The sequence below is a fragment of the Xenopus laevis genome, chromosome 8L, assembly GCF_017654675.1.
Source record: "Xenopus laevis strain J_2021 chromosome 8L, Xenopus_laevis_v10.1, whole genome shotgun sequence".
Classification (NCBI taxonomy): domain Eukaryota; kingdom Metazoa; phylum Chordata; class Amphibia; order Anura; family Pipidae; genus Xenopus; species Xenopus laevis.
The window spans coordinates 79205171-79230221 of record NC_054385.1 but is presented as its reverse complement, the minus strand read 5'-3'; the positions used below and the strand labels follow the sequence as shown (position 1 = coordinate 79230221).

General features: G+C 35.5%; 2 protein-coding genes across 2 annotated transcripts; both read left to right on the top strand.

The window, feature by feature from the left end:
* Positions 1-233: 233 nt before the first annotated feature.
* serpina6.L (serpin family A member 6 L homeolog) lies at positions 234-10066 on the top strand. The gene is given in 5 exon segments (NM_001085634.1): positions 234-248; positions 2754-3483; positions 5159-5417; positions 8002-8149; positions 9765-10066. Coding segments are annotated over 4 exon segments (1311 nt in total). The 5' UTR covers positions 234-248; positions 2754-2774; the 3' UTR covers positions 9960-10066.
* A 5837-nt stretch (positions 10067-15903) lies between these two features.
* On the top strand, positions 15904-23179 carry serpina3m.L (serine (or cysteine) peptidase inhibitor, clade A, member 3M L homeolog). The gene is made up of 5 exons (XM_018230820.2): positions 15904-15999; positions 18012-18663; positions 20031-20301; positions 20460-20607; positions 22101-23179. Exons 2-5 carry the CDS (start codon positions 18033-18035, stop codon positions 22290-22292), a joined length of 1242 nt encoding a protein of 413 aa, XP_018086309.2. The 5' UTR covers positions 15904-15999; positions 18012-18032; the 3' UTR covers positions 22293-23179.
* Positions 23180-25051: the final 1872 nt, after the last annotated feature.

The window sequence follows — 25051 nt, the reverse complement described above, 5'->3', positions numbered from 1 at the left end:
TAGCTACTGTGCATGACAGATGGATAGATAGACAATATGTTAAATGTAGTTTATCCTGTATTTTGTTTTTTTATCTCATTCTGGTGATTTATTCAGTGTCATTTGTGGCATCGAGTTAGTTCTGCAAGGTCAGGTCATGATGACACATTGATAAATAGGTTTATGTAACTGTCTGTCAGAAGATATAAAGCGTTTATCCCAAGAAGAAAATATTACTTGTCAGCCAAAGGATTTTTACCAAACTTAAGGTATTTTTATCTATCTTCTTTTCACTTTAACAAGTTTGTTCTTATCTTTTTATACCTGCTATATCCTTATTGTTAAAGTATTAGACATAAAACATGCATCTGATCCATATGCCATGAAATTCTATGTTGAGTTAAAGAAATTTAGTTTTTATTTAAACAATTCAAACTTAAATGGCCCAATTCTCACTTTTGTGCAGTGAACCAGGAACTGAGGATTCAGATTTTATATTTAAGTGGTTCTTGCTCTTTTACTTTCTCAAACATACTGTATGTATTTCTAGGCATAGTTTGGATGCAGATACAGGCTTACTGCCCTAACTATACTGAACTGTATTTTACCACCTGATCTTGCACATAACATTCCATGGCTTGGCTTGGAGCACATGTATGCAATCATTGATATTCATTTTTTGTAATCAGCCTCAGTGAGTTTAGAAAAATAGTAGGTCACCTGCTCAACAACGTGGGAGGAGAGCAATAATTCACCTTAAATATCTTCAACTGTATTACTATAGTCTGTCTAAGTCAGTGCAAAATGTTACACATTCTACTTGCTGGTGACAGAACCAACACATGGTAATAAAATTTTAGCTTTTGGGCAGGATTGTAACATGTCTAAGCAATTACTGAGGAAAGCAACACTGGAGAAAACTTTAATCAAATGTGGCAATGTCTATATTTTTTACATTATGAGCATGCATACAGACATATATGAGTAACCCATAAAATATGTGCAGGCAAAGGCTTCCTATAGGGACCCCAAACATGGGGGCAATAGCTCAGTATATATAGTCTGCCTGTTTGGTATCACTGATCTAAATCATTGCCATTCAGTAGAACTATTCAGCATGTTAGCTATAATAGAGGTATTTGATATATTTACAAAGTTTTCTTGGTCATCCATTAAATCCAAGAACTGTAAAGAAGTCATGGTATAAAATCCAAGAACTCTTAATATGTCATGGTATAAAATTCATCACTTTCAAATTGCCAGATATCCCAATGCATTAGATGAATTTTGTGTTCCAGTGTGCTGGGCAAAAGAGGCTTTCCCCAGTAATATATTTCCAGAGCATCAGTGAAGAAAGAAAGATGTCTGGTGCAGCACAGAAAATCTCACTCAACTGAGTCATGTTTATTGTATGGATAGGCTGAAAGTTTATTCAGCCTATCATTAAACAACATTATTTTATTATTACATTATCATGTTCACATTGTTCTTGCATGTATCCAGCAGCATTTTAATGATGGTCTGTATGTGTTTTCCTAGATTATTTCTCAATTGAAGCAATGGTAACACAAATTTTGAGTAAAATTGGAGTAGAATGTCAGAAAATTAAATGACAAAGTCATTTTTTCCCATTTTAGAAGGTTTAGAAGGTTGGTGTAAAGCAATTTCTCAATTTTAAAGCATTCTTTCTGAATTTGATGCTATGAACTTCTGCATAATATAGTCAATAATGCCAGGAAAAATTACACCATCTTCAAATTGGTGTAAGCTGTACTCCCATTTCTCTAAAGTGGTGTTCTTGGAATGACAATTTAACGCCAGAGTGTACAAAAACCATAGTACTCACGAAATGCCTTTTGTGTCTTTTACATTCTTTTAACTCCAATAATGTCTTCTAATCCAATTTCAGTTTACTTCACTTTTGGGAATTCACCCTGTTAATTTTCTGTGTAGTGATATGATTATGCAATTTATCCCATATGTAAGGGACATATTTTAATAAATGAAGGAGGGAATGTAATAGAATTTGCAAAGTTAATACACATACAAAATAAAATATAAAATTATATTTCAAAATCTTGTTAGCCTTTTATTGCATTGCGAATTTTAATTTAAATTTAAGACATACTTGAAGGTGGTGTAATCTTTTGGTGCAAACATAACTTTTTCAGTGAGAAGCTTTATTATATACACTTGCACACTATACAATTCACAATTTTTCTTTCACTGCCAGAAGTGGTCACTAAAAAGTTTCGGAGTTTGCAAAAGCTATATTAAATTTGCGTAAAGGAAAATTTCTTCACACAGAGGCATACATTTTCACATTGCGAATATTTTTATTTACCCTTACCATCTTTTATTACATTCCTCCAAAATGTCTAACAAAGACATCTATGGTGTCCATTGTTAGGCTGGGTGGTAACAACACTAACTAATAATAATAACTAAGAAATAACTAATAGCTAAGCACCAGGTTCTACTCTCAGAAGGCCATGGAAGCACTCTGTGAAAATGGCAACTCAATACCTTGTCACCTTTATAAAAATTCTCTTTATTTCACATTTCCTTTCACATCTAAAAGGTACATAGCTCCAAAACAACTTGATGGACAAAATACTTTTCTTAAATTGTCTTTTTCCACTAGCAATATGTGCTGTAGTCAATCCCCCTATTCCTAGTTCAGGTCACCTTGATATTAACAATGTTCATTATTAAATGTAAATTGTCTTTACTAGTGCATTAATTCACAGTTGTTTGCTATTAATTATTTATAGGCTTAATCGCTCTAAGAAGAAATGCATCTTTTGGTTTATCTCTCGCTATTCTTTGCTCTGGCACTTGCATCGGTCACTGAAATTTCTCTGGATAATAAACACAGACACAGACACGAACAACAAGGCCATCATGACAGTGCCAAACATGGCCACCAAAAAGATAAACAGCAACAAGAACAAATTAAGAATGATGAAGGAAAGCTCACAAAAGAGGAGAAGATCCTATCAGAGGAAAATTCAGATTTTTCTGTTAATCTTTTCAATCAACTTTCTACTGAGAGTAAACGGTCCCCTAGAAAAAACATATTTTTCTCACCTATAAGCATATCAGCAGCTTTTTATATGTTAGCCTTGGGTGCCAAATCTGAAACTCACCAACAAATTCTCAAAGGTCTGAGCTTTAACAAAAAGAAACTTAGTGAAAGTCAAGTGCATGAAGCATTTAAGCGTCTTATTGAGGACTCAAATAATCCAATGAAGGCTCATCAGTTCACCATTGGAAACGCTCTGTTTGTAGAGCAGACCGTGAATATTTTGAAAGGTTTTGAAGAAAATGTGAAGCATTACTACCAAGCAGGGGTCTTCCCTATGAACTTCAAGGACCCAGATAACGCCAAGAAACAGCTCAATAACTACGTGAAAGATAAAACACATGGAGTCATACAAGAAATGATCCGTGAACTTGATTCAAACACTGAGATGGTTTTGGTGAACTATGTCCTCTACAAAGGTATATAAATCTTTATTTTGATTTAAAGTAAAATTGCAGCAATGTTATCTCCAAGAAAAAAAAAAGGTTAAGTTTTTTTCTCAATACATATGCACTCTAATGTAGTACCTGAGCCCTCTATTTTGCAAATTTATTGTAAAGATAATAAATGATTGGTGCATTGTATTGCTTTAAATATGCAAATACATTATGCAGATATTTTGCCTTTTAAAGTTCCACCACATGTGGCCATAGATTATAATGGTATTAATCACCTCAACAACTATTTAATAGTAAATAGGCAACTTGCAGCTTGAGGACAAGTTGGGCAAAAAACTATGGCACCTGTAATTCACCTTTCTAACCATTACTACATACCTGTAAGCCTTAATCATTTTTTTTAAAATTTAGTCCTTGACAAGGGGTCTTGGTGCTAAAGTTCATTCAGTATTTAAAGGAAAAGCCCTGCTCCTTCTTTCTTCCCTTTTTGCGCAGAAATATTTATAGGGGGGTGCCCCGCTAGCACTATTGGACAATACTCAAGGCAATTCTATGGCCTAAGTTATTAACATGTTGGGAGAAAATTACCCTGTGGAATGTACAAGTCATCTATAAGTACATTAAATAGCACCTCGCACAACTAAAATACGAAATGAATGATAATTGGCACCGAATCAACTTTCTAAATATTGCCTTAGTGGATTGGTGAACTATTACAAATTCCGGGAAAGGCTATAACCTCCATTTATGGAATAGGGAATGCTATGAACTGTGATCAAAGGTATATGCATTCTTCAGTGATTTGGTTGTTCTTTTAAGGTTTTTTAAAGATTGTAAATATATGATCTACAGCAATTTGAATAATTGATTTATATTTTTAAATTGGTGAAAGTAAATAAGGTAGGCCGACAGAGTTTTAGTACCAATAACATTAATTTAAATTCTGTTTTATTATTACAGAGAATTTTTTTTGATTATATGATATATTTGTTTATAAGGGAGTCCATGGGGCCTTCACATAATTATTTATAGTATTTATACTAAGATATAATTATAAAGATATGGGATCCATTATCCGGAAACCCGTAGACTCCTGTAGACTTGATAGTTTTATCCAAATAATCCAAATTTTGAAAAATGATTTCCTTTTTCTCTGTTATAATAAAGCAGTACCTTGTACTTGATCCCAACTAAGCTATAATTAATCCTTATTGGAAGCAAAACCAGCCTATTGGGTTTATTTATTGTTTACATGATTTTCTAGTAGACTTAAGTTATGAAGATCCCAAATGCAGAAAGATCTATTATCCGGAAAACTTTAGGTCCCGAGCATTCTGGATAACAGGTCCCATACTTGTAGTAGGTTTAAGATATTTTATTATGAATGTGAAGTATAAGAATGAAAACTTATACTTAGGGGCAGATTTATCATAATGTAAGATTAGCATTTATCACAGAAAAACTCACACACCGTTTATTCATTCCCATGAGATTTTTAGAAGTTTTTTTATCAATTAGTTTATCTGTGATAAACGCTAATCTCATATTTTGATAAATCTTCCCCTTCATGTACCTTTATAGACTTGGGTTAGGCAATATGCATTGTGTGTACTGGTAAATGATATATATTTGGTGCATTTGTAAAAGAAAAGAGAAATTTAGGTGTTCTAACTTTAAAGTTCTCTTGTATTTTCAGGAGAATGGGCTAATAACTTTAATCCAACTCTTACTCAGAAGAGTCTTTTCTCAGTTGATAAAAACACCAATGTTACAGTTCAAATGATGAATCGGCTGGGTCTTTATAGAACCTACCAAGACGATGATTGTAAAATTATAGAACTGCCATATAAGAATGATACAGCAATGCTGCTTGTTGTTCCTCAACTGGGAAAAATCCAGGAACTGGTTTTGACATCAAAATTAATAAACCACTGGTACGAGTCATTAGCAACTAGGTGAGTAACCCATTCCCTAACTATGTATCCCATTCCATAGCATTACCAACAGAAAATTCTAAGCACAGCTACTGGACATTTATAAAAATGAATATGATATCCTTCGGAAAATCGACTATTTCTTTTCATTTTCATTTATTCTTTTGTGCTCTCACTTCTTCCATCTGTTTCATGATCCAATTTTTCTTTATCAAAGTGGTAGTTCACTTCAGGGTTAATGCACATGGGATGAGTTTGAGGCGCTTTGCCCAATGGCTTTTCCACACCTATAAATGTGTGCACCACACCTGAGATCATTTCCCACTGCCACCTCTGTGTTTGCATCAAAAGAAGAATCACATCAAAGCATCAACACTTAGGGGCAGATGTATTAAGGGTCGAATATCGAGGGTTAATTAACCCTCAATGTTCGACTGGCGAATAAAAATCCTTCCACTTCGAATATCGAAGTCGAAGGATTTTGCGCAATTTGTTCTATCGATTCGAAGGATTTTAATCCATCGATCGAAGGATTATCCTTCGATCAGAAAAAACTTGGAAAGCCTATGGGGACCTTCCCCATAGGCTAACATGGACTTCGGTAGCTTTTAGGTGGCGAACTAGGGGGTCGAAGTTTTTTCTTAAAGAAACAGTACTTCGACTATCGAATGGTCGAATAGTCGAACGATTTTTAGTTTGAATCGTTCGATTCGAGTCGAAGTCGTAGTCGAAGGTCGAAGTAGCCCATTCGATGGTCAAAGTAGCCAAAAAAACACTTCGAAATTCAAAGTTTTTTTTCTTCTATTCCTTCACTCGAACTTAGTGAATAGGCCCCTTAATGGTTTTTCAAAAGTGCAGCAAACAAAAATGGGCCTTACATTATGATACAGAAGTTAAAACCTATTCAAGCCTTTTCCTATCCATTAGTCTGTAATTCAAATCACAACCTTGCTGCCAGAGTAAGAGGACCTTAGCAGCCATGTAACAGTTTACATTCCAATGTGTAGTTGAAAAGAAAACTACAAAGTCCAGTAAGAAATTATCTAAGAATATCTACAGAAAAAATAGTTCTGTGCACTTTATTCTGCTTGTTGCACCAAATTCACAGCACTAGGGACAACAGATGTATTGATGTTAGGCACAAGAAATATATATCACAAGCAGATAATCTGCTGTTTTAACATATGCAAGTTGCATATGCTTTTTCTGTGCATTTAAAATGCAGCTTTAAACACACATAAGCCTTTGATTCCATCAAAATTCTGCCTGTTGTACCCTTGAGTTTAACCCAGATGTATTTTCAGCGCATTATTTTAGAAAAAGCTTATAAGGAGGTGTATAATATTTTATTGTAAAGAGTACAGGTGACTGTAGCTTGTATTTTGTACTGTAGGTGGCAGCAACCCCAAAGGTTGGGTCTTGGTTAGGTCTTCCACCCAGGAAATATCTAGAAATGGGAATTTTATTTAAAATATTCAAAAAATACACTGATAACAAATCAACTGAAAACACAGAAAAATACAATTCCAATCAAATATCAAACATTAAGCTTCAACAGAAAGAAAAATTAATACCATTCCACATTAATTTGTCCACATCAGAAAAGCAATTTCTTTGGTTTTGATATATACAACGTACCGACAGATTGCATTTGTAACATTCTCTACTGACAGATGAAGTGGACTGGTGGTCAGTCGGCATTTCATGTGTCATATATGGTACCTCCAAACTGCAATAAGTATGCACAATGTGACCCTGTCTCTCCTCACCGCTCTATTTCCCTCCACCACTCCATATGAAAATTCAGAAAAATCAAGATTTTTTTATAATACACACCACATTTTCCTTTAAAGAGGATGATGTTGGGCATTCTAAAGAGCTGCTGTGTCTTCTCCACTCTACATCCCCATGGACACTCTCTATCAATAATGTTTAGATACCTAAGCAATGTCCCAGAACTTTCTGGGTAACCTTTTATACTTTTGAGAGAGAGCGAATTCTTTCTTTTAGTATTTTCCCAGGACAATCTCTTTTATCCTGTCACGAGTAACCAATCTCTAATAAAAGGCAACGCCCCATCTCTAACACTGAAGTTAAACTTCAGAAAGTTAGTACAGAAGAAAACCACTGGACACAGCATGTCCATCCTCCCCGTTTTCTTCTGCAGGAAGGTGATCCCTCTTTTTACCAGGTTGAGCCAACAACGCCAAAGCGTTTGGAAGAACAGACCCTGGATCATTGCAAAGCAGCCCATAGATACTTGTGATTGACTTTATCAAAGACTTTTGCTTGGTCTAAAGAGAATGTTTTATTGGAGTATGGACACCAGGGTGGGGACGGAAGCTGGGTGCTGCACTAGAGAGCCAAAGAACACTAGCTACAATGCTGTAATAAAATAAAGAACCATATCAAGAATTTGCAATTTAGATTTGTTCTTCCATATACTGTAACTAAAAGGGTGCAATGATTTCTATTTCTTTCAGTGAATCACTTTAGAATGTATTCATCTTCAATAGAGAAATAGTTTATTTAATACATTTATTTCTAAAGATTATTCATTTCGCTGAACAATAAATACATTCCTTCTGTATTTTATTTCCAAAAGCATTGTGGATCTTTATATGCCAACATTTTCTATCAGCGGTAAAGTTGTGCTAAAAGATACCCTCCGCAAGATGGGAATATCAGATATATTCACTGATAAAGCAGATTTAACTGGGATTTCTGAACAAATCAAACTGAAGGTCTCCATGGTAAGTGTTTCTTGCTGTTTGATATTATCAGAATGTTGAAGCTAATGTATTTTACACAAGATGTGTGCTTGTGAAATATTGGCATTGAAACTGTTATAATAAAAATGAATTGGTATTTGGGATGAGCAAGCACATACCCCAGCACAATGTGCGGGAATTTGTGTGTGTGGATGTCGCCTGGCAAAAGAAGGTGCATTTCCACATAGATATCCTGTGATGCAAGAGGCTGCCAGAGAGAAGCCGCTGTGAGTCAAATTGATAATATTGTTTGGACACATTAAAGAGACAGTTTGCAGCTGTGGAACCAATGACCATAATCTAATGGCCTAATATGTGGCACCTACCCAATAAATCCTGTGATTTTAACTTTCCATCTCCTTTAATATTTTAATACCATTGGCAATTATTGAGTTGTGCATTATGCTCTCTTGCTATTCATTTTATCTAACAGCTTTGCCTACTTGCTTGACTGAGGGACTGGTATGTCCATTCTATTGCCACATCTGGCTCAGTTCTGTTAATTGCTTCATCACTGTTCTTCATCAGAAGTAAGAGTGTCTTGAATCTTTGAACTAGTCTTAATTAATTAATTATTACCCTCATCCATGTGACTGCCATGCGGTCTATCAGGACAATCACTTATTTGTCAGAGTTTTGCGAAAAAATCCATCAATGGTGAAATGCTAAATTGTGCAGTCAAGCTCTATCAATAGCTAAACAACTGTACTTCTCTTCTTTAATCTTCTTTCTATACTATAAACCACAACTACTGGTTGCCACCTATTACTGTAACTGCTCAAGAAATTGGCCACATTAGACTTTACACTCTTCACCCCTGCAACATTAGAGGAAGTTGGTATGCTCAAACTCCACAACCTGCTCCCTTGACCCCATACCCTTTCACTTCCTTCACCCAATGTTTGATACAATCAGCCCTACACTTATCCACCTATTTACCCTTTCACTTTCTGCCAGTGTTTTTCTTTCATACAAACAAGCGCTAATCAGTAACATCTTCAAAAACTCTCCCTTGATAGTACTCTCTGTGGGAGAATGACTTTATTATTCAGTTACTCAATGTAGAACATAATGAGCAAGTGCGCTACACCCCCTTCCCTTGGTAAATTTGTAAATAGATGCCTTGATGTCATATTAGAAGGTTTTGTAAGGTGAACTGGCTTTTGTACAAACAATTGCAACAGGGCAGAGGGTCTGGAAAGACAGCTTGCTAGTGATACTTGGCAGTGATACATTTCAAGGTGTTCTGCTTTCCCACTTTGAACTCTGATTTCTACCAGTAGTCTGTGTCCCTCATCTGTCAAGATAACCGATTGCTAGAATGGATGCTTCATAAGGTCAAAGTTTTAAAATATCTGTTTACAACTAAGAGTTTTTTTACCCAGAGCTTTTACTAATTCTTTGAAACAATAATGAGCCGTTGTATGTGTGTGGCACAAGCCATTGTCTGCTAGAACAATGTTTTGTGAAAAATATCCTAAAAAAAATCTCTATTAGAGGAAAACTTCAATTAAATGGTTTAATGAGTTTGAAACAAAATGAAAAATAAAATTCTGTTCAATCTAAATTAAATCTTTATTTTTTTGTTTTTATAAAGGCTTCTCACAATGCTGTACTGAATGTCAATGAATTTGGAACAGAAGCAGTCGGAGCAACATCAGCCCAAGCGAGCCCTACTAAACTCTTTCCACCATTTCTTATCGATAGTCCTTTCCTAGTGATGATCTATAGCAGGACTCTAGGCAGTCAACTCTTTATGGGCAAAGTTATGGACCCAACTAATGCACAATGATACAAAGCTAAGACTTTTATGTCACTCAAATAAATCTACACTAAATGCTGTATTGTGTTAAATGTGTTGAAGTATGTGAACCATTTCAATATTAAAGCTGACTGAACCAGGCTCAATGTCTCTGTTGCCATTTTTTTTTTTAAACATTGGTGGCAAAAGTTTATAAAGGTTTTCTATAATATTTTTTTATTTCACCACCGTACTTGACCCATTCAAGTCAATATGAAAAATTCAAGAGTCAATAAACTTCCAGCATAAGACACTGTGTTAAAATGGAAAAAGTGCACAATTTTATGCAAAGCAGTTGATAAATATGTCAAACATAGACGTGGGGTATATTTAAATGCTGTAGTTCTCTTAAAGGAGTCGTACTTATAGTATAATGGAGAAAGTGCTCTGAGACAGTTTACAGTTGGTTTTCATTTTTATTATAAGTGCATGTTTAGTTATTTAGCTATTTATTCAGCAGCTCTCCAGTTTTCAGTTTCAGCAATCTGGTTGCTAGGGTCCAAATTACCCTAGCAACCATGCACTGATTTGTCAAAGAGACTGGAATATGAATAGGAGAGGGTCTGAATAGGAAGATGAGGAATAAAAAATAACAATAAATGTGTAGGTTTACAGAGCATTTGTTTTTAGATGGGTCAGTGGGGCTCATTTATAAACACTGGCCTAATTTGTACCTGGGCAGTAACTCATAGCAACCAATCAGTGATTAGCTCTTTTCAGCCAGCTGCAGGTTGAACAGTGAATGGGAATATCTGACTGGTTACCATGGGTTACTGCCGAGGTCCAAATTTGCCAAGTGTTTATAAATGAACCTCTCTGACCACTATTTGAAAGGCAATAAAAACTTGAAGAATTGAAGACCAATTGAAAAATTGCTTGGAATTTAACTTAGAAGTTAACTATAAGTTAACATAAAGGCAGTGCCAGGCCAAGTCAGCCGGCCGCCCAAGGCAACCCGGCCGACTACATCGCCCCTTCTGAAGGACGCTCGCAAACACAGGCACGCGTGCACTAGGGAGCTGAAGCACACAAGTAAAGCTTACGTGTGCGCATGCGCAGAAGAGCGCACACGTCTAGGAAGTGCTGATTGCTCTCACAAGCGGAGAAAGAAGCGTCTGAACTAGGGGTAAGGTGGCAAAAGAGGTACAGTGCCTGGCACCCCTCCACATTTGCGCCCTAGGCACGTGCCTCTTCTGCCTAACCCTAGTTCCGGCGCTGCATAAAGGTGAAGCACCCCTTTAATTTGAATTCATAAAATCTGGCAATTGATTAAATCTTTTCGGCACACGGGATATGATGTAAGTGACAGAAGATTGAGGAAGATCTAGCTTCTTTTTAGCACTTTGCCTAAAGTCTGAGGTGGCAAAGTCAAATCTGGCGAAAGAGGAAACATTCGGTAAAACCCACACTTTAGCCAGAGTGAAAAGTTTGCCCCCAGGTATCAGGAAAAATACTTTTCAGTAGTCAATAGGATTTTAAACTTTGTTAGGTTTCAGCTGGCTGGCAACCTTTTTTTACCAAGAAAACATATGTTTATATTTGTTATTCATTTTTTTGGGTGTGTTTTGTATTAACGGTCACTTATTACAGAGGGATCTGTAAATGGGTATAGTTTGTTTTGAGAGCATACAACTATTTTAGCAGATGAAACTTTTAATTAGTAAAGTCTATCAAACCTGTAAAATACAAACAAGTTATTATCATCATCATCATCATCATCATTCATTTATATAGCGCTGTCAAGATACGCAGTGCTTTACTGCAGTTATAGCAAACAGGGAATAAATGGTGGATAACAGACAAGGATTACAGAGTACAATAGGATTAGAAGGACCTAGAGATTAGAGTTTACAAACTAAAAGGTTAGGGTATAATTGAGACATTAGGATTATATAAACACTTTGTCATTTTTGATACAGCAATGATTAATTAAGGTACATCGAATAAGCCTCTTTAAACAGATGGGTCTTTAAGGAGCGCTTGAAAGTTTGGAAGGAAGGAGAAAGTCTGACAGCTTGTGGCAGAGAGTTCCAGAGAAAAGCAGAAGCCCGAGAGAAGTCTTGTAGACGAGAATGGGCGGAAGTGACCAGAGGAGAAGTGAGGCGAAGATCAGAAGCAGAGTGTAGGTTTCGTGAAGGAGTGTATTTGGAGATTAGAGATGAAATATAGGGAGGGGTTTCATTATTAAGGGCCTTGAATGTGAGTGTAAGTAATTTGTATTTGATTCTATAGGTCTACCCTCTGTAGCAAAGCCCCTACACCAAACATACAAGAAACTGTTGATGTTTTATTTAAAGAGGGTTGTGGTGTTGTGTGATACGTTTTACAGATGATTGCAACACAATGTTATATTCATACACTAACATGTATTCTAAGTTGGAATAAAGGACAGTTTTCATTAGTTAGACAATGAGAATTTCTTATGGCCTAAACACCTCCAAACTCTCACAATCCTTGACCTTTCATTAAATTAATTTGGCATTTTATTGAATAAATGATCTACATTAACATTAAAGTTAAAATACTTTGGAAAAAAGATTGAAAATTACAGGTAAATCATTTATTTCATGTTTTTATTTACACCTCTTATGGTGCATTACTGAAACAAGGCCAGAAGCAGTTGTTGCAACACCAGATAAGGCTATCAGTACTAAGCTTGTCCTGGAGTTTGATGTTGACCTCAAACTTGCGGTTTACTATTGGCCTGTTTATGGATCCAAAAGGGAAATAGATATTGCACAATAAAATAACTGTTATTTAAGTTATTAAATGTTAAATATTAAAAATACTTATTATATTGAAGGGTCTCTAATTTAAAATATTTTCTCTTAAAACTTGGTTGACTCCAGAGGAGGAATTATGTACCTACTGCAGTTCTTTTATAGGTGTGTATAAGTGCATATGTATATTTTTATTTCAACAAATCAAAAAGGTCTGCACTCGCAGGTCTTTTGTAAAAACAATTAGGTCAGTTTATTAGTGAAGACTGATGTTTCAGCTACAACAGTAGCCTTTATCAAAGTTCTCACTTTTCCAAAACAAGGCAGTTAAAGAAGACAACAAGGATGCAGTTGTATTATGGCTAATAAGAGAATAAAGGTTTTTCATTAGATGGGAACTGCCAATGATAGACCTAGGAGGATTAGAACAGAGTGATATTTGTTTTTAATAACCTGGAGACTCAAACTTGACTCATTAACAGGTAAGCTGGTAAAACATTTCATTGCATAGGATCCAATACATTATAGGTGCAGAGATAATAGTAATGCAGATTAATCTGATACATTTGTGGATTTTAGAGACAAGTAGTAGAAGAAAGACAAGACAATAGCTGGAAAGACAGGACTGGCCTTTTTAAGAATAGGCTTGACACGGGTCTGTTTGAATACAGAGGCAACAGCAAGTTGTGAATGGGGATAAAAGAAAAGGTTGGAGATGTCAGATGCAGTTACATAATCAAATAAATCAAAATGAAGAAGGATGAAGAAGGATAGTCAGAAAGAGGAAATAGAATATGTCTATTTGGAATCTACTTTGTTTTATAGTTGGAATATCCTGAGGAGAGTGTAGAAAGTTAAGTGATCCTGTAGACCGATACTGAATACTGAAAACAGGTTTTTAGGACTTGGTATTGTTCTGTAGTATTCTTGTTTGGCCTTTGATAGGGCAGATTTAAGGTATGGCAAGAGAAATGTGCAATTATAGCCTTATAGTCACTAACAAGAGTATTAGGATCAGGGGAATAGTTAAGGGAAGAGAGAATGGCCACGGCTGAGTGCAGATCAATAGTACATGTATTTTAAATCAGAAATCTGGTGTAGAAGAAGAATATTAGACAAAAATTGTATTTATTAAAAAGGGGGAGGAGACACTGTAAAAATCAGAGTCTGATTTTTATTAAAGACAGGATTAAGAAACTAGACATCCTTATACATTGATGTGTCTGTCATCTGCTGAAGTTTAAAGGAGGATGAGGTTAGATGGAGAAAACAAGACGGCCAACATTGCTATGTATTATAAATATGGCAGATAAAATGACTTCTAGGTTGTCAGAAATCTTGACAAAAAGCCAAATTTTAAAGTCAGAGAGAACAGTAGCAGAGGAGAAAAAGAGAGGTATCTAAATAACAGCCACACATACAGAGACAGGGTAGATGCACTGATCCACAGGCACCTCAAAATAAATGAATTAAAAAGCTGGAGTTACAGAATTATATTTGCCATGACAACAAGGAGAAAGGGCAATCCCTGAACCCCCACTGCAGTCAGTGGTACAAGTGGTGTGAGAGGGTGCAGTCTGAGAGGCATTCTGGGAGATCCAAGTTTCTATTAAGACAAATAAATTAAATGAGTTTGAGAAAAATAGATCATGCAGTAAAAGTAGATGCTAAGAAATCCAGAAAGTATGGTTAGGAAAAGAGGGACAAAAAAGTTGCCGCACACAGCACAGCAATTTTTACCACGCCCATTTTTTGGACACCCCCCCCTAATTAACATGTTCATTTTACTTAATTTGGCAGTTTCTGAAAGTTTGAACATATTTCTGTGTTTTTTTCAGTTATTACAGTTTTGCTAATAAAGGTGAATTGCCCTTTAAGCTGCGAGTCTAACTTCTCCCATGAGACCTGTTACCTTATATTGTTACAATTACTTATTTGCGTATCTCAAAATTGTTACAAAAGTATCTTATCTGCATCTGTGGCTGTTCTGGGCTCTCTGCCAAAAGCCAATTAAGTAAGAAACATTGTTTCTATTTCTGCCTGTTCAGTGCAGAGAAAATTGGGACTTTCCAGTACAAACGAGGGACTGCGGGTTGAGCTGTCAAAAGAGGGACTGTCCCTCTGAAAATGGGACAATTGGGAGGTATGAAAATGGAAGAGTAGTAGTCTGAATAAAGTAACAAGGGGGAAGTTGTCTACTGTTATGGGCAATTTTCCTCTGATAATTATTATTTACTATGGTCATGATCTGCTAAGGAAATCACTCCCTGGCATATATATTGGAATCAGGGAGTTTACTCTTATTCTAAATTAGCAGATAGAAGGTATGCATTTTTTATTACTAAAGGAAAGTTGCATTACATGTGATCACAAAATTACTGACATTGCTTTAGTTTCAATTCACATGTATATCAGAGAACATTTAATCTGCTCTACATTCCACTATTTCATTCTCACTTCTCCTCAGCAATGCATGATCTAACATACTTTTTCATTATATAAGAAAACCGATTGACCTACAAGTCTTACAATCAATTTTTCTATTAGTTAATGTATCAAATACAAAACTTTCCATTCGCTGGAAGAAACATTATATTGATTACTTGTTCATATGGCACACACTAAAAACCATGGGTAGTTATAACTGTATTGAATAGATTATGCTGTGTATCTGGTTTCAGTCAAAGATTTGCTTGGAATTCATTTTCAAGTCTCCATGTTAAGCATTTGTAATCTGATTGCCAAAACTAAAACTTCGCAACATCAAATACATAATTAATGTAACTCAAACAATTGCAAAATCCCTGTGATGATCATGTGACCATGTTTTGGTAACAAGTTCCCGTGCAATACCAGTGTGCCGCTGCATGTTTCCCTATATTATCTCTTCTATGATGAATTTCGTGAAACACTTTCTAACTGTTGCTTCTTACTGAATGATAGTCATGCACTTACGCACACTCCAATAGTCACAATCACTAACACTAACCATTTTTATATAAATATACTCAAACAACACGCACACACAAAATCTTATATATACAGTGTTTCTTTTTGATAATCCTGCATTTGGAGGGCAGGAAGGGCAAATTTGACAGAACAGAGTAAATTATTTACAACTTGGCAAATGTAACACAGAGGAAAACACAGGGAGTAAATATGCCTTTCATCCCAGGGTTTGATAAATCTTTGTTTGCTTTGTAAAGAAAATGATTTAGTAGTTTATTCATTTTAAAAACACAATAGATACAAAGAGACACCCTATGAATAATAAGGCACCAGTTGCAGTGGAGGATCTTTTACAAGTGACGGTATTCTTCTCTTCTTTTGCATGAATTGCACCCTCTTATACTGATTCTCTCACATGCAGATTCACTCTCATTGTATTCACTTCATCCACAGCACACACTAAAATTATCACTCACTATTCATGTATATATGTTTTTGTATCAGTGTTTGCACAAGTTACTTATAGTTATATATATATATATTATACTTATAATTATAGGCTCAGTCAGAATATTGCACCTCATCACAAGCTAACTTGTATTTGTAGTGCATGCAGGCTCTAGCTACTCAATCAAGTGAAGGGACTGGGCACTTTTACAGGAAATGGTAATGATATTTTAATTAATATCCACTATTTTAAATTTATTGTATTTGACCTGATGAACAAAACATATTTAATGGGTAATGGCAAAGTCCCATCAAAATCCCATAATTTATTGTCAAATCAGAGGAATTCATCTGTAATGTACAAGTTTAACAAATCTGAATGACTGCGGATTTACAAAAATTAAAACTGGGAAGTCCTAAGTATTTCCAGCACTTGATGCTGCTATTTATTACATTTATTAACAATTTTCAAACTGCCAGAAAAATGTGTTATTGAAATGTCACATTTTTCATCAGACTCCAAATGATTTCTTTAAAATAGAGGGAAAGGTATAATCACAGGGGGGTGCCAATGTGTTAGGTACACCCCAGTGATCATAACAAATTACCTAAAGATCCTGGGCAGTGGGCAAGTGTTCCTGCTCACTAGAAACTGCGCCAGCCTCAGGGTACATATTTTGCTGCCCAGGGATCCCTCAGATCTGCTGCGTGCATGAGCAGTAAAGTGTAAAGCCGAACTATGAAGGAAATAGACAGCTTTTTGCTCTACTGCTGTGAATTTAAAGTAGTTGAATTCAGTTCTTTCTAATGGTGTGTTTTATATCAGCTACAGCAACTATAAATGCCAAATAAATCAGGGATTTTCTTTCCACTCAACCTCTCTTTAGTAACACAGAAAATACATTTTTATATATCTGCCCCTAAGTAAATAATAATGGTGGAATATTTAATGGAGAAGGAAAGGTAAAGTCACTGGGGGTGGTGCAGAGTTGTTAGGCACCATCAGTGACTTTAGTCGCTTACCTTTTACCATGGGCTGGTATACCTCTTCTACAAAAAATGGCCCTGCCCAGGGGAACTGTTTGCTACATCATCTTCTTCCAGACGTCCCATCAGGATTTGGCAGGTGCATGCGCAGTACAAAACTTTTTCCAATATTTCTATACTGCACATGTGCCTACTAGAATTGGCGCAGGGGACATCTGGGAGAACGAAAGAAGATGGTGCACTGGCAGTCAGCAAAGAAATGCCAGCAAGGTAGCAGGTAAGTGACTCGAATCACTGTGCGGTACATGACAACTTGGCACTCCAGTGATTTTACCTGTCCTTCTCCTTTAAGAAAAAATGAAGACCCATCTACACGAATTACAGACCCCTGTTGAAGAAAACATTGACATATTTGCCGGACGAAGATATTTATATTTATATACTGAGCAATATGTAGTTCAGTATGTCTGTGAGTTTAACAGGAATAGCCATACTGTTTTTGCCATACTTTTCTAACATTTTTATTTATTTGCTCTAATTTCTTTCTATTATATATATGTATATATGTCTTTATATGTATATATGTCTTATTGTCAGGGTTTAACCACACGAGTCAGTGTTACAGTATCAATGCACTCACATCAACAAAATTTTGCGGTAAAAGTGACTTGTGAATGGCACAAGCCCACAAAATACCATAAACATGAAAAATATACATTTTCATAGATATTTATGAATGTCACCATTTGCATCTTGTTTACTAATAATTTCCTATGGCTGCATTGGGGCACTGTTGGGCCTCTCTGCTCACATTGTTATAGGTTTTGAGGTAGAGCAAATATTTTTCTTCATGTAAAAACAAGTTAGAAACAAAAGGTCATAGGGGTCAACATATGTATTATTTGTATCCTGCTTGACTTATCATTATTGTAATATACAGGTATATCCTTAACAAGAAGAAATGAGGGGTATTTGCCTTGTTCTGCTTATCGCTGTTATTGTAGAATCAGACTATCCTGCTGATGGAATTAATGAAGATAACAAGGAACTCAGTGAAGAAGAGCTCAAAGGATTACTTCTACAATCAAATATGAATTTTGCTGTTAATATCTATAAGCAGGTTGCTTCCTCAGCCCTAACCGAGAAGAAATCCCAACCAAAAAACATATTTTTTTCTCCTGTAAGCATTGCCACTTCCTTAGCCATGTTAGCTCTAGGAGCAAAAGCTGAAACCCGTAATCAAATTCTAAATAGTTTAGCACCAAAAGAAACACGCATTCAAGAAGACAAAATACATAATGCTTTTAGGCATTTCCTCCAGGTTCTGAATAAACCAAAGAAAGATCTGAAAATTACAATTGGCAATGCTGCATTTGTAGAAGATGAGCTAAATATCCTTAAGAGTTTTGCTAATGAAGCAGAAAGTTATTACCAAGCAGATGTTTTTCCCACTAACTTCAAGAATCCTAAGGAGGCTGAGAGACAGATCAATAATTATGTTAAGAACAAAACAAATGGGAAAATAAAGGAACTGGTCCGAGGTCCAAGTACAGAAACTAACCTTCTACTGGTGAACTACATCCTGTTTAAAGGTAATGACATGAACTCTAGGAGGGCAAATGTATATATTTGTATAGTGTTACTTGTGTATGCAGTGCTGCATTAAAACAATAAAACAGAGCAGATATTAGTATTACAAATTAAAGGATACCTAAAGCTAAACTAAAGAATTAGGGTAGAAATGTTGTACACAATGTTTTGGACTTCTGTACCAGCCAAAGGCAACCACAGCACTTAAGCATGGAAAATCTGTGTCTCTGAAGATGCCCCAGTAGCTCCCCATCTTCTTTTCTGCTGAATCAATGCATATGCTTGGTGCTGCTGTCAGTTACAAAGCTTAAGGACAGACTCAAAATATACAATACCCATACAGTAGAATATAAATGTCACAGTATAAAGCTGATTAGTAATTAATATAGATAATTAGTACCTGGTAGCACAGAAACCAGTGCAACTAGCATCAGAATTCAATAATCAGCCCTGTAGCATCAGCTTATAATACAGGCCAACCTAATTTCCTGCTTGATAATTAGCAACGATCCCTAAGCTTAACTTCTCAACAGCTGCACAGAGTCCACTGATCATGTGAGTTTCACAGACACTTTCCAAAATGGTGACCCCCTGTAATAAGTTTGAAGTCCTGGATCATTGCTGCTATTGACAAGTTGAAACTTCAGGCTGGTGCAATAAGTTCAGTATATAAAATATGTCATTTTTAGGGTTTAGTTCTCCTTTAAGAGACAAGAAGTGGGTAATGGCTCCATATTGTTTACAATGTAAGTGAATAAATAATGTACTTTTTATAAACTGTGCATAATTTGCTTTAAACATTTTTAAAGTAATGGCTATTGACACAACACAATAGTGAAAAACTTCAAACTATAGTCATGTCCAAGCTGGTGGTTATTCTATGCATTGGGATCGCGCATGGGTGCTGACTAGTGATGGGAGATTTTTTTAGCCTGCTATGGATTTGTGATGAAATTCCGCATTTTGTCAAATGCAAATTTGTTTGCGAAACTGCAGCAAAAATTCACAGCAGAAAAATTTGCCACGAAAAAAAGTTGCAGAGAAAAACTGTTCATAAGAAAAAACGGCCATTGACTTTAATGCATTTGGACAAAAAAGTAGCCATAAGAAAAAAAGCCCATTGACTTTATTACAATTGGACAAAAAAGTAGCCATAAGAAAAAACAGCCTTTAACTTTAATGCATTTGGAGTGAGAAAAATTGTCGCTCACCTAAAAAATTGTTGCGCGTCAAATTTTTGATGCTCATTGACTACAATGCATTTTACAAATTTTTCAACACAAGAATGGTTTCAATATTATGTCATGACAAAGGCTTTGCCGCTGCTTTAGCTGTTTAACTTTCAAAGCTATGATGATTTATTTTATAGGCGAATGGGAGTACCCTTTCAGCCCAGATTTTACACGTTTAAGTATGTTCTCCATTGACAATAACACTAAAGTGGAGGTGAAAATGATGTCCCGTATGGGTCGTTATGATATATACCTGGATAATGAGGTTCCCTGTACTGTCCTCAAACTGCCATATACGGATGATGCTTTAATGCTCCTAATTATGCCAAAACTGGGACAAGTCGAAGATGTAGAAGCAGCATTGTCTAAGGACACCATATTAAGATGGAGAAATTCAACATCTAAAAAGTAAGTGTCAGATTTCTCTTTCCTAGAAAGCTCAGATAATTTAGAAAATTCATGAATCTATTTATATTTCATTAAGAAAGGCAATGTTTATGAACTTGTGCAAAACAACCTTTCATTTTCCTCAAAAGATGCAGATTATGTTGTTCCCATCTTTACAGATTTCTGCGCCTCTACATGCCCAAGTTCTCAATCAGTTCTTCTCTTAAACTGAAAGAGATCTTCAGCGACATGGGAATGAACAATATGTTTAGTGACCAGGCGGATTTCTCTGGGATTGTGGAAGATGGGAAATTGAAATTGTCTAAAGTAAGCCATTATCTTGGTATATTTTGTGACTGTAATACGTGTTTCTAAGGTACTTCCAATTTATGGGACAGTTTGTTTTAGTGAGAAATCCCTTTTACTGCTAACCTCCATTTTTTTCCCACTGGATTTCTGTATTTTTCCCCATGATTTAAAATCTGTGAGGTACCACAAGTTATCTGTGACCACCATTGTATTATCATCTAGAAGCAGCTGTCTTAAAACAGACAATAACAAAATGGTTGTTATTAGAGGATTTCTTTTATATTCACTTTTTTAACCCCACCCACATAGTTAACAGATCATGAAGGGAAAAAGGAAAAATAAACACTGAATAGACCACCCCTTTAACATCATAATGGCACTGCATTGTACAGATATAATTTTACCAAATTCCTGAACTTTCATTGACATTCTGTATAAAAATAAACAGTCGCAATTTAAATAATATAGTTACAAGTGGTTGAAAGGCATTGAGCTGGATGGTCCATCAGACCTCTCCTTCCCCTATCATATGCCTCAGTTACCAAATGTAAATATTAACAGTTTTCAATGTTATTTACTGACCCCTAATCATTTTAAAATTTCCTGTCCACTAAGACCCTGCTCATTGCTTTAGTATACAGCCAATGACCCTGAACAATGTGGGATACAAAATATAACTAGCTCGATTCTCACCCAAGAAGATAGAGTAGGGATCCTACAATAAACTAAAAACCCTCAATGTAACTGGAGGAGTCGCAATTAGGCTTGGGTGGTTTGAGTGCTATTCTCTTAGCTATCACTAGATGTGGTGAATTGATCAGAGCACAAGTTACATGACTGAGGGCACCTAGGAAACTAGCAACATGTCTAACCCATGTCTGATTTCAACATTTTGGGGTTATTTATTCAAGGTCGAGTTGATTTTTACCCCAAAAATTTGAGTTTTCAAAGGTATTTTTCATTCAAAACTCGAATTTTTGGGTAAAAAAAAACAACTCATGTTACATTTTTCAAGATTTATTATACCCCAAGGTTGGAAAAAACTTGAATCTGAAAATAGTCCAGCTAAAACCTATCAAGGTCATGTAGAAGTCAAGGGCAGAGGTCCCTTGAACCATTTGAAGATGTTTTTTTTCAGTAGTTTTCGCACGAAAACTTGATTAATTTGAGGGAGTCGAGTTTTTTTGCTCAGAAAACTCTATCAATTTGAGTTTTTCATCCTGAATTTACTGGTTCGAGTTTTTCCCATTTCAGTTTTTTCATAAATCAGAAAACATTTGAGTTGTGAGTTTTTTTGAGGTATAAAAAACCTGACAAACCTCTAAAACGCAACCTTTGATAAATAACCCCCTTAAAAATCTGCTTGCTTGTTTGAAAAATGGATTTCAATGCATGATTGGGCTGGAGGAGCGCTAATAATGGATGCATTTTGTGATAGAATCCCTATAAAAAATAAGGTTATAAATACATACTGTGATTTTGACATTGCACATTGTATGTTTGTCCTGTAGGTGATCCACAAGGCAGTCTTGGATGTTGATGAAAAGGGAACAGAAGCAGCCGCAGTAACAGCTGTTAACGTGATTCGCTATTCACTATTAAAATCACAAAAAGTTGACAGACCATTTTTGGTGGTTATCTGTAGCAAAGAAACTGATACCATACTCTTCATAGGAAGAATCGTCAACCCAACAGATATGTGATGTTTCCAAGTTTAATGCACATAACAGTTTTAAGGCCTTTCAGGTGACATAAGGTCTAATTTTATTAACTATAAAGGTTTATAAGAAAAATAAAATTCACAGGATGAAAAGTGTGTGGGTGGGTGGTGGGGGATTTCTACTACCCACCCTCCTTTTCAACTGCACCAGATCTAAAAGTCCATCAAATCACACTGAACAAGTATGTTTAAACCAGGGCTCAAAAGACCTGAGCTCAGAAGATGGTTTAAAAAATATATTATATTAATACATTGGGGGTGTAAGGACTAAGGGAAACACGTGTAATGCACAAAAACACAATAGCCTGCATGGGACAAAACATTATGATGACCCATTTCTGCAGGAATATACCAATAGATGTAAATATGATAAAGTACATTTTTATAGTATTTAATAATAATATTAATAATATATACAGCAGGTAACTCACAGACACAAACACTCAAACATTTAAAGAATACTTACTTTGATATAAATATATGAATACTATATTATAACATATTGAAAAATGTAAATAATTAAATATATATTTTGTAGCATAACGTACCTGCAAATGGTGAATGAAATCCTCCAGCGTGGTTACTATTGCAAATGGTAAGATGATTGTAAAAATAGAGTAGAAATGGATTCTTTTTTTTCTTTTTTTTACTTCTGAAATATATATAGTTTACCCCTGTTGTAAAATTTAGGAATATTAGATTTTCCATGGCCATATAAAGGCATAGGGGTAGAGGCTAAATGACAACTGATATACTTGTATTTAAAATAATTTTCCATAATTACCAAGTTTCAGTGAGTCAATTGGCAAATATATGGTCATTTTTTATTGTCAACTTTAATTTTGTATTTAATAAAATTATTTAAAATGCTTTTCTGAATTATTTTGTATTGGCTGCTGAAGTGAGAGAGATGGGAATATTGAGCTTTTGATTATTCAGGTGCTTGTATGAGTAGTGTGCTGATTAGTGATGCATCAGTAGAGTTTCATATGTGAATTGCCATTTTAGAAGAATATTCACATATATGACTATTGAATAGTATAACCTGTAGCTATTGATCAGTGAAAACAGTTAGGTTGAAAAAAGACACACGTCCATCAAGTTCAAACTTTTATGTCTATATATAACCTACCTAACTACTGGTTGATCCAGAGGAAGGCAAAAAAACATCCTCTGCACTTTGCGAGGGGGAAAAAATTCCTTCCTGACTCCAAGATGGCAATCGGACTAGTCCCTGGATCAACTTGTACTATGAGCTATCTTCCATAACCCTGTATTCCCTCACTTGCTAAAAAGCCATCCAACCCCTTCTTAAATCTATCTAATGTCTCAGCCTGTACAACTGATTCAGGGAGAGAATTCCACATCTTCACAGCTCTCACTTTAAAAAAACACTTATGAATATTTAGACGGAACCTCCTTTTTTCTAATCGAAATGGGTGACCTCTTGTCAGCTGGAAAGACCTACTGGTAAATAAAGTATTAAAGAGATTATTATATGATCCCCTTATATATGTATACATAGTTATCATATCACCCCTCATAGATGAGATTTCCCATGCCTTTTACCAGCTTAGTTGCCCTTCTCTGGACCAACTTTAATTCAATAATGTCCTGTTTGAGCGATGGAGACCAAAACTGTACAGTATATTCTAGATGGGGCCTTACAAGTGCTCTATACAGTGGAAGAATGACCCCCTCTTCCAGTGAATCAATGCCCCTTTTAATACAGCTCAAGACATTATTTGCCCTTGGTGCTGCTGACTGGCATTGCTTGCTACAGCCAAGTTTATCATCTACATGGACTCCAAGGTCCTTTTCCATAATGGATTTGCCTAGTGCACTCCCGTTAAGGGTATAAGTGACTTGCATATTTTTATATCAAGTTATGAACAAGTTATACAAAAGTGGACAAAAGGGCTCTGTATTATGAGTGGGTAAAGTAAATAGTATATAAATACATTTAGGCTTACAGAACCTGTTAATTCTGTATATATATAATTAAGCCCATGTGTGTACATATATTATACTTTCAGAAGGGACATTTCAAAAGTTCAGGTGTAATTAGGTATTAAATGTAATCTAAATAAAATAGAGCCAATTAGAAATCTATATTTTTTTAATTAAATACAATATGTCCTTGGGGTACTTGATCACATAACTCATATATCCAAAATGCCACTCAAATTTAAAAGCTGTAAAATATCTCCTCCTTTTAAAAGGGGTCTGTAATATTGCAATAATCTTTCAAATCCTTCTTCTGGTACAATAATAATAATTTGAACTGTAATAATAAGTAATATAATAATGATTTAAACTGTTTTTCTCGATAGAGTAAATATGCTCCCTGATCCTGCTTTTCATGTGGTCTTTCCCACATACTGTTGGTACATTCTAGTAAAAAAACACCTTTTGTAGTGCAATTGCCATATCTCTTTTTTTATAAATTATGTTACATCTAACCGGTTGCTTACTGATGTTACGTTACAGTCTTGCAGGTTCTTATCCTACATTTGTAGGTTCCTGCTTCATGAAGTCAGTCTCAGCAGCATCTGTAGAATATTAGCAACTATTGTAATGGTTATAACACACTCCCATATTTTCTTGCAGTAGGAGAAAGGGTGGACCTATGCTCCCCCATGATCTTCCATAATACAGTAGGTGAGGCAAGAAGGATCTTACTCCTCAACGTAATTGAGGGACTTAAAACAGGAAGCATAATATGTAGAAGGATGTCATTTT